The 10,792-nt window shown below is 35.2% G+C and overlaps 1 protein-coding gene across 1 annotated transcript; it reads left to right on the top strand.

Annotated features, from left to right (window-relative positions):
• The first annotated feature begins 628 nt into the window (after positions 1–628).
• Positions 629–2,873, top strand: LOC113742740 (myb-related protein 306-like). The gene is made up of 3 exons (XM_027270681.2): positions 629–981; positions 1,221–1,350; positions 1,656–2,873. The coding sequence occupies exons 1-3, from the start codon at positions 849–851 to the stop codon at positions 2,488–2,490; spliced, it is 1,098 nt and encodes a 365-aa protein (XP_027126482.2). The 5' UTR covers positions 629–848; the 3' UTR covers positions 2,491–2,873.
• Positions 2,874–10,792: the final 7,919 nt, after the last annotated feature.

The raw sequence follows: 10,792 nt of genomic DNA, 5'->3' as shown, positions 1-10,792 counted from the left end.
TTAATTAGTCCCTCTCCCACTTTAAACATCAATCATCAATCCTGGTTTGATGTTTATTGATCCTAATTGATAAGCAATTCAACAAGCATCACATTTACAAGAAATGCATTTGTGTCGGCATATTACGCAAAATCGTGCCCAGATAGAGACTTACTAAAATTCATCACATATCTCTGTACAGGACATCAGATATTACTACTGTAATCTGAGATTTTCCTGCTGCACATATATTCATTCATGCACCTCACAGGCTTACATAGTAAGTAATAAATTCAATATCAACTTTTTTGAGCCCCCCATGAATGTTCAAAGAAAAATGGTAAAAACAAAGAGGGAAAAAAAAGGCAAAAGATTATAAGGGTTTTGTTTGGAAGCGCAACAGAAAATATTGACATTGATTGCCACGCGGTTTTGTGAGATGAGGCAAGAGAGATGGAGAGAGGAGAGGCTAAGCATAAGCTGCATAAACTTAGAGCTGACTTTTTTGCAAGCAGATGAGTAAATGCTCATTGCTGGCCATTTTGACTCCTTGGAGAGCCCTTTTACCTCTTTTTTCCTTCGTGTTGGTCAGCGTAAACATCACCTTGGTCTCCTGCCTATATAAGTATATATAGACAACCTCCACCCCATGCCTTGGACACTTGTCTCAGACTATTCTCTCCCGAGGAGATAGATAGATCATGAAGAACAACTAGAACTAGTCTTCTCTCCTAGTCTCCTCCTCTACTAGTTGTATCCAAGAAAGATAGATAGGAGAGAAAAGATTAGGAAGATATACCAGAAATTCAACCCCCTTTTTCCCCTAGTGAGAAGAGAAATCCAACCAAAAATAACTAGATTTTACCAACATGGGTAGGCCACCTTGCTGTGATAAAATCGGAGTGAAGAAAGGACCATGGACTCCAGAAGAGGATATCATTTTGGTCTCCTACATTCAAGAACACGGCCCTGGAAATTGGAGGGCTGTTCCTACCAATACTGGTAATTCTTTTGATTCCAAAAACAGATGATTTTCTTTTGTTTTCTTTCTTTTCTTTTTTAAGGTTCGTTTTTTTGGTTTTGGTAGGTAAAAATCATTAAAGCTTTGCATTTAATACGTGTACAGCTTTACCACCATCTTCTTGATGGTTAGCGAATCATCAGTGTTGGCTTGGATCCATTTCAATCTATTCTCCCAAACTTATCATCTTGGTTAATTTTTTTTTTCATTTTTTGGGCAGGTTTGCTAAGATGCAGTAAGAGCTGCAGGCTTCGATGGACTAATTATCTCCGGCCGGGCATCAAACGTGGGAACTTCACTGAACATGAGGAGAAGATGATTATCCACCTCCAAGCCCTTCTTGGCAACAGGTATATACCCACCAAATCCCCCTTGCACCCAGAAAACACACAGTACACGCACTAAAATCCCAGAAAACCCCCATGCAAAATAAAATCTCATTTTTGTCCGGCCATTAGGGTTTGTTTGTTAGATTCATTCTAGATCTGATTGTTAATTCCACGAATTCCAACAGTGAGATCTAGAGGGATTTTGTTACTTTTTTTTTTGGGAACAAGGGGTTGGTAATTTTGTTATGTTGTGATCTATTTATTTAATTCGTTATGCCTAACAAATAAATTAACAAGCAATTTATTTATTGATTTATTTTTTACAGATGGGCAGCCATAGCTTCATACCTACCTCAGAGAACAGATAACGACATCAAAAATTACTGGAATACTCATTTGAAAAAGAAGCTGAAAAAGCTTCAAGGCCATGATGATCACAGCTGCCAAGATGGCCATTCATCGACTTCTCATGAATCAATCTCAAAGGGTCAATGGGAAAGGAGGCTGCAGACAGATATCCACATGGCCAAACAGGCATTATGCGAGGCCTTGTCCCTTGACAAAACTCCTCCAGCCAACAATACTAATATTCCTGAATCAATGGCTCCTTCTTCTTCTGCCCCTGCGGAGACAAAACCAGTTTTAACCCTCAATCCATCCTTCACAAATCCACCTCTGAAACCATCTGGATACGCATCGAGCACCGAAAACATCGCCCGGTTGCTTCAGAACTGGATGAAGAAATCCCCTAAGTCTCTAGCTGTTGTCTCAGAAACCTGCACCGCTCAAAGCTTAAGCTGCTACTCAGACAACAACCCTTCTGTGATTACAGGGTCGAGCCCCAGCGAAGGGACGGCAAGTGCAATGACGCCGGAGGGGGGTTTGGATTCTCTGCTGAGTTTCAACTCCACCACCAACTCTGATGTTTCCCAGGGGCAGTCAGTTTCTGTGGAAGAAGTTGCAAATTTCAGACCAGAAAACACAGTTGGAGGACTATTTCAGGACGATGAGGACAAGCCGAATTTGGTCGTTGGTAGTCATCAGATGCCTCCTTTGAGCTTTCTGGAGAAATGGCTGCTGGATGATGCAGGCGCAGTACAAGGACACGAAGGGATAGATCTAATGGATATGTCTCTAGGGGAAACTGCTGATTTGTTCTGAAGAAAACATAACTTTGTTGGTTTTTCTTGTTTTCTTCAAAACAACTTAGCAGTTTTTCTCTTGGTTTTTCTGTCCTTTTTGGAGATTTTAGTAGGGCTTGGAGGAGGGATATTTCTGATCTGGATATGGTAGATTTTGCTTTCTAGCTTTTTTGGGCACAAAAAAGGATGATGAATCTCTCTTATTTGGAAGAGCAAGAAGTGTAAATTACTATGTAGTGAATATTCTGCATATGTATGAAATTAGGAATAAGTCCTCTTAAGATTTAGTCTTGGTCCCCTTAGAAAACAAAAGTACTGGTCTTTTGTATTCTGTGCACAATTTGGAGGATATTGTGGAGACATGAAATTAGGGTTGGATTATCAAAATTCGCGACTTATTCATCTTGTTTTTGAATTTCATGATATTATTGGTTTATAGAACAAAAGAAAAAGTGAACTAATCTTGAACTTGATAGAAGATAAATTTTTAAGGCCCATGCTCTTGGTAATGTTATATGTGATAAATGAAGAAAAACTTGGTTTGGAACTTGGATTCAATACGGAGGCAAAAAAAATTAAAATTTCAGGAAATTCATTTCCTTGCAATTGTTGGTTGCATGTTGTATTGCAAGAAAATTGAGAGGAAAATAAATTCCGGGAGTAAAAATAAAGTAAGAATACTTGAATTTTTTTTTTATTTTTATAATCACATTCTTTTCAATTATGTCAATTTTCTTATTGGGAAAGAAAAATATGAGGCAATTTTTTCTTTTTTTATTCCCTTCACACCAAGTATATAGGATATATCCAGATGGAGCCCAAACTTACATGGTGCCATTTATTATTCTTCGAAGCCGTTTCTTCTTGGTTAACCCTTTCCTTTGTTTGTTGAAACCAACTATTAATGAGTGCATACAAACTTCCATATTTGATGATTGCATGAACTATATCACTAAATCAGCATACCCTTAGAAAATAGTTTTATAGTGTGAACTTATCTATATGCAGGTTGTTCCTGATAAATTACCTAGCCAGGGGGGCTGAATAATGTCTAAACTAAAAAGAGAATAAAGGAGGCTGCAATTTAATGTATGTTAGGACAGAAAATGGTGTAAAAAGTGGCAAGAATTAATATCACTGCCACAGTCAAGATCATCAGCTCTTTAACATTTCAACATTCCCAAATTTCTAAGATTTATACGAGTTGGAAAGATGCCGGATTTGGCTAAATTTTCCTGTAGGAAATAATCCAATAAGCACGAGGATGTAAACACTATGGTAGAAATACATTTAGTGGACAATTTTAAAAAAGGGAACATGGTTCTTTTGCGCAATTTTTTTTTTTTTTTTGTCAAACTTGTTCAGTGATTAATAATGCGTCTTTCTCATCTTGAAAAAAGACTGATCCATAGCATCCCTCCCTTCCTTTTCAATGATATTAATACAAATAACAGTAGGAATGATCACAATAATAATGACAATAACAATTGAACAGAAGAACTAATATGGTTAGGAATGCATTTAATTCCTATGATCGAATTTCAACTAGAGGCACCTAATACCATCATTGTGTCATAATAAGTTATTTTCGATCCTATGAATGGGCAAATGTGGGGAAGGCGTCGTACTGCTTGAACCCAGTGTTATTGTCAAAGATTTATAGTGTTTAAATGATTAGAAGAAAGGGAAATGCTAAATCCGCAATCTTCTATTTTGAATTCACACCTCGTGTAAGTTTTAGTACTAGTGATAAAAGATTAACTAGTCTAAATGTGAATTAAGGAATTGGAGTTTGAATTTAGCCCTTTACTACTAGGAAAGGTGTCATACAATCCGAATCAACTCCTAGAGGTTAGAGCTAATCTTGAATTCTTAATACACAAGTCCCCAATATCACAATGTTCTTGTAAAACAACTTTGCCAGAATAGTAATTGTTATTTTACTAGTCTCCTAAAATTTTGAAATTTACCTTAGAAAAGCACTACTATGAGTGCGTTTTAGGCTTCAGTCCATCTAGTGCATGAATACTGATGGCCATGTTATAAATTTATACTGGCTCTTCTGCGAGTTATAATTTCCCAACTGAATTGCGAGTTGTAAGTTCCCAATTGAGCTCATGCAAGTAATTTGCTCTTTTTGGTACCACATTTTAAAAGTCTTGTTTACATGACACATTTACACCAACAAATTTCAAAACGAGTCATTATCACTTTACTTCCTTAATTGTGCTACCTTCAATTTTCTCGTAGGTGGGTACCAATAAGGGACAGAGCCATCTTCATATCAGAGGGTGCAGTTGCACCCCCTCAATTTTTTGACAACTATAAAATGGCCTATCAAAAATCTTAGTTTTTCAACATTACCTTACTTTTGCCCCCAACCCCCCCTCCCCCGCACCTCCCCATGAATTTTGAGACCATTTAAACCCACAATTACCCTCCCTCCCAAAAATGTTAAATTTTTTTAGAGTTTCCTCCATCATTTCTGCAATAGAATCTTGAATCAAACATATTTCACGAAGCTATTGTTATACTACTTCTTCTAAATTTTGTTTTCTTAATATCAATCTTTTTGTGTCCAACCACAAAATTGCAAGTGAATCAAATATTCTTGTGAAAATTTGACCATGCACTCACTATGTGAATCTTATATATATAGGAATGTATATCTTGTAACTTTATGCATACTTTTGAGTGCTTCGCAATTTTATTCTAGTACATGACATGATAACTACTATACATCATAAATCACAAGCTGTATCGATTTGCTATTTTTGTCACTTTTATAATATTGAAGAAATTGGTGCATGTCTACTAAAGCTGTAACAAATACTTAGTTGTCACAAAAATCCATAAATCATGCATTGTAAGTTGAAACTAAAATTATTGTGTCTCCTAAAAGAAATCTTGGCTCCGCCACTGGTAACAACAGTGGGTGATAGAGATTGCTAGCGATCGATCGATGGGAGGTAGTGAGAGAGGGTGGAAGGTCGTGTTTTGAAAAAATAGGATATTTTGAACAAATACCAACATTTTTCCAAAACAACTATAATAAACTACACTAAAATTTTAGACAAAGACCTAAATAATACACCATCCAAGCGAACCCTAAATTTTATAAAAGCATCCCAGAAAATGCCCATCCAAAAGCCCAGTTGCTAAACATGCCACTAGCTAGAACCAAATGACAAGGAAGTTTAGTAAAAATAAAAGATGTACAGTTATATAGCATTCAAGAAATCCTAATTCTTCCTCTGTATAATGCAGAATCCATCAAAATCTCCAAACTCCCTTTTGTTTTGAGCAAAGTCTATCAAACTTTGTTTTTCGTCTCTTGATTTCACACAATTAATACTTCTATTTTCGATACCAAATATTTCACTTCTTCGACTAATACCCTCACACTAAGTTTTTGAAGAAATTTGCACTAATACCCTGACACTAAGTTTTTGAAGAAATTTGCCAAGACAGCTATAAGGCCTTAGGATAGAAGAACACATACTAAATCCAATATCTATTGTTCTTTAGCAGACGTTGGGGCTGGACCTTTTCCATAAGCAATTCGCACCCTACTTCTTTTACTGACAATTTTTAACCTTGCTTGACCAATGAACTTTCTAACTTCAAAGTACTTCTTGTTTAAAAAAAAAAAATCATAAATGGGGATGAACACATAATTACTACCGTAAAAACATTTCATGTCCACAAAAAGTGACCTTTTAGCGGCAGATGAAGTCTGATTCAATCTCCATTAAAAATCTACCGCGTTACCCGCGGTTGTTTAATTTATCCACTGCAAGGAAATATGTAGAAATTATGGCAATTGTAAAGATTTTGTATGAAAAGAAGACTGCCCTGGCAAACTACATAGCCTTCTTGATAACAAACCAAAAAAAGAAAATAAATAAAGGACTTGCGTGGGTGTTTAAACTTAATACTGACGGCTGCTCAAGAGGTAATTCAGGAAGGGCGGGAGGTGGTGGAGTTTTGCGTGATGGCGTAGGAAATTTCCTGCTTGCTTTCTCCTCTTTTTTTGGGAGTGTAACTAGCATTCAAGTTGAGGCGTGTACTGTCCTCTTTGGGGTTAGGTTGTGCATTCTCGTGGTTATGTTAACTTGTATATTGAAATTGACTCTTTAGTACCGGTTCAAATTTTGAAGCAAGTATATGATTGTACTTGGAGTATTTATACAGACGTTCAACATCTTCTGAATTTTTCGTCTAATTTTGTTAGAATTTCTCATTGCTTTCGGGAAGGTAATCAAGTTGCTAATTGTTTATGGTAATCAAGTTGCTAATTGTTTATCAAATATCGGTTATGATGAAGGTTTGAACAGAACCTATCTTCAGGTTTCAAATCTTCCTCTCAATGCTCAAGGGGCTCTTAGATTAGATAAACTAGGCCTTCAATCAATTAGAAAATGTAAGAGCAAATAATGTAAAGAGAGTTGTACTCCTTATTTCTTTTTTGGCATGTTAATTGTTTCCTTTGTAATATTTGGAGGTAATGTCTATGCTCCTCTCTGTTTTTCTTATTTGAATATTTAATAAAATTTAGGGGTGGCGTCCCTCACCCATGTACGGGGTTTGCTTGTAAAAATAAATAAATAAAGGACTTGAATTGAAGAAGATTTATTCTTATCTCTATATTGAGTGAGAGGAAAATTAATCTTTGAACTACGAAGAGTGTACTATACATAGAAATCAGTGTTTAATCGATGCAGAATTTGTGTGTTCAAGTGGGTGTTAATATATTAAAGGCATTATTTATGCCTAGAATTTTTCATGTTTTCCTTTGATTCTTGTTAAAGACTATAGTAGTTCATCATGTTCTATCATGTGTAGTCGGTTGATCTAAAGTCTACCAGTCGTTTTACACAAAATATTGGTCAAGCAAGCAACTGACTAGTGATGGTAAAGTTTATGGACAAGACTAGCACATTTTGACTAATACAAGACAAAGGAAAAATCAAAGTTTGACAACAAAATGAAGCTTTTAAAAGGTTTAACAGTTCAACATTGTTTACCAGGAATAGTACTAGTTACCAAAAACTTAAAAAAGATAAAGGAAAAATGGGTAATTATATTTTCCATCTCAAACATTAAGAGAATCAAGATCATCCTCTAGGTGCGGATTGGGAGAGTGATGGGAGGATTGTAAGAAGAACGTTTTGAATTCAAAACCTCCTATTTACCAAAAAAAAAAAAAAAAGAAGTAGAGATCCTCCTCTAAGTTTCCAAGCATACTATGTTGAGGGTGGGCAATTACAGCCCATCAACTTTGAAAAACTATCAATGTGGCTATAAAAAGGTTTTAATTTTATTAACTTGCCTCCACTTTGCATCGCTGAATTTTCTAAAATTCTCTTTATTTTTTGTATTGCCCCCTAGATTTTTCAAATTGCTTTCATCTTTTACATTGTCATTAAAGAATATAAAATGTTACCTCTGTCTTATTCAAAATGAAAAAAATCACCACAGGAATATAAAGAATTTGGAAAATAGTTGATTTAATATCATATTAGTGAACGTTATCTTGTTCGCATTTTTATTAACATGTACTTATTAGAATGGTTGCCCTTCCAACCATTGAGTTTTGGTTCCACCACCTCAGGCAAACACTTGTAGAGAGTTGGTCTATGGCTCTAGTAGTTATAAACCATATGATCTATGCTATAACCATATGCATTTTTTTTTATATCATCATACATTATTTACTATCACATTTTTTACATCATCCTATGCATAAATGACCATTGCACATATTGTAAGCTTATGCGAGTAATATCCATTCAACTATTGTAGATCTCTTTTTTTTTTAATCCATCTTTTACAACTTTGTAGTTGTAACAAATTATCATTTTCCTTTACTTGCCCGGCTTTTTTCCCTTTTTTATTTTTATTTTTCCCCAACTCATTCTTCTTCTGAATTACTTCTTTTTGGCATAAAACACCAGCAACTAGCCATTTTTATCGGTTAAAAAGGCATACTTTTACTCATATCAAAAGCTAATTAGGATTTGTAGGATATTTTGAGAAATATCTTTGGGAAACTGACACTTTAACTTTTGCATGCCGACATAGACAAGTGGTAAAGAGAAGTCTATGTTCATTTCCAACAAGTTAAAAGGAAGGAGGTCATTGTCCAATCAATTAGATGAAGTTTTCAAGCAGTTTACATTCGCATTTCTTGCTGTTAATGGAAATAAGTCAATAACTAATCAGTTCTCCAATTTGTAACGTCAAATTGGGATACAATCACATGTGTTTTGGGTACCTTTTTTTTTTTCCCTTTCCCGTTTTTGGAAAATTTTTCACATGTAACTTGTGGCTTGTTTATTCTTTTGCAAGTTGGCAGTTTGGGACAAGTAATAACTGGGGTCTAAAAAAGAAAGCAACAACGTAAAAATGTGAAATTCATGCAAACTATGGAAACGATTAATTTTTCTTTTCTTTCAGGAAACTATATTGAAAGGTTCTCTACGTTTAAGATAAACTCATCCAGAGTTTTTTTCAACAGAGAAAAGTGTAACAAGTTTTTGAATGGATTGATCATGGACTTGGATGAAGTTAGTTGCAGATAAGGCCTTTCAGTTGGCAACATCTTACGACTAATTGATGTTTGAAAAGGTTTTGATGCTCACCTTTGTAGCATAATTTAAATATTTTGGTCCCAAATACTTGTGAATTTCAAACTAGTTGATTAAAGAAAATGCAAGTAGCTTAATTGGAACAATTCAAGTCAATCGGTAACATATCCTTTTCACAAATGTGCAATGGCAAAGACATAATATCACATAAATTATGCAGTTTAATTGTACAATAAGCACGTAGACATATAAGCATCCTAAAATAAAATGAGTGTGCATGATATTGTCATACCAAGATAACTACAAAATAATATTATATTTGTGAAACTACTTTAGCACTAATTTCATTCACATTCTGAAGCCCTCCTATGGCTTCTGGAGTAAGGACACATTCAGATGTAAGTTTTCAACTGGTTTAGAGAAGTTTATCTATTCGATGTTCAACATCAATGGTTAATTTTTGTGTTCTTTGTTAGAAAATTGGCTTAATTTCTTTTTGACAGATTTCTTATTTTGTGTGGAAGTAATTAGTTTCCTAATTAGTTTTAGTTACTTGAAATAGTAGCCAATCAATTTCTTATTTTGTTTAGCATTAGAAATTATTTCCTATTCTGTGCAAGTTTAGGAATTAGAATTGATTTCCTGTTGTTATTTGATTTTTTGGCTAAATAGTGGTCTCTATAAATAGGTAGGTTGGCATAATACACAAGGGGGACACAAAAAGTGACATGTAGCCTTATACATGGGTGATGAGAGAGGGTTCTTGGGAGATGTGAGATGGTATCCAAGAGTTGAACTTAGGTTCAAATTGTATTCTTGTATAGGATTTTCTTCTCATAATAAAGAACGGGTTTTCTCTCCGTGGACGTAGGTTCAATGGTGGAGTTGAATCATGTTAAATATTGTGTGTTGTTTATCTTTCATACTTGTGACTTGTTTGTCATTAAATTGTTATGTACTTGATATCTCAATAATTATTTGTTCTGCGTTTGGATCCTAACAAGTGGTATCAGAGCTTGGTTGCGAGATTGGACTATTCATAAGCACTTGGATCCCAACAAATTGAATGGTTGGATCAAAAGTTTGGTTGTTCATGATTGGATCCTAGTTAACTACTGAGATCAAGTGGGTTGGTGGCTGTTACCAATTGAATAATTTAATGAGTGGCATCCTTGTTTTCAATGGTTTGGCAAAAAACATTGATGGTGAACGATGGGAAGCCGAAAAACATGAAGATACTTGACTGTGAATCTAGACAGGCGATTCAACAATCAAGGAAAAAGTGGAGTCCAATATTGATTTTGAACATGAATCGATTAAGACTTTCTCACACCTCCAACAGTTGATATTTCATCCCGGTGGCTTTTAGATTTCGATTATATTTTTTGGATGGTGTGACACGTGGCTCAAATAAATAAAGAGATCTAATTTTCATGAACCAAAAGACTCTAATAGTTACGAGTTTTCGTTTTAGATAGAGTTTTGGAAACCATACATGGCGAGACTGTCCTGAGGATGGGAAGAAGTATGGTGATTTTACCGCTTGGTTGCCTCAATTATTAGGGTTAGAACTCACAGAAGAGGATTCCAGATTGCAAGTAGTGGTGAAAAGAAATCCTGCAAAGAGAGATGGTGAATTGAGACACCTTCTTGTGAGTCAATAGGAGGTTAGACTCAGGGTAACTATACATGTTCATTTACCGATTGAATCAATTTGGTATGAGGATTGTA

Source organism: Coffea arabica, chromosome 4e, assembly GCF_036785885.1.
Source record: "Coffea arabica cultivar ET-39 chromosome 4e, Coffea Arabica ET-39 HiFi, whole genome shotgun sequence".
Classification (NCBI taxonomy): domain Eukaryota; kingdom Viridiplantae; phylum Streptophyta; class Magnoliopsida; order Gentianales; family Rubiaceae; genus Coffea; species Coffea arabica.
The sequence above is the reverse complement of the archived record's forward strand: the minus strand, read 5'-3'. Positions and strand labels throughout refer to the sequence as shown.

Coding starts and splice junctions, on each gene's coding strand:
- LOC113742740 (XM_027270681.2), top strand. CDS start 849: ATGGGTAGGCCACCTTGCTGTGATAAAATCGGAGTGAAGAAAGGACCA. Junction 982..1,220: donor GGCTGTTCCTACCAATACTG/GTAATTCTTTTG, acceptor TTTTTTGGGCAG/GTTTGCTAAGATGCAGTAAG. Junction 1,351..1,655: donor CAAGCCCTTCTTGGCAACAG/GTATATACCCAC, acceptor TATTTTTTACAG/ATGGGCAGCCATAGCTTCAT.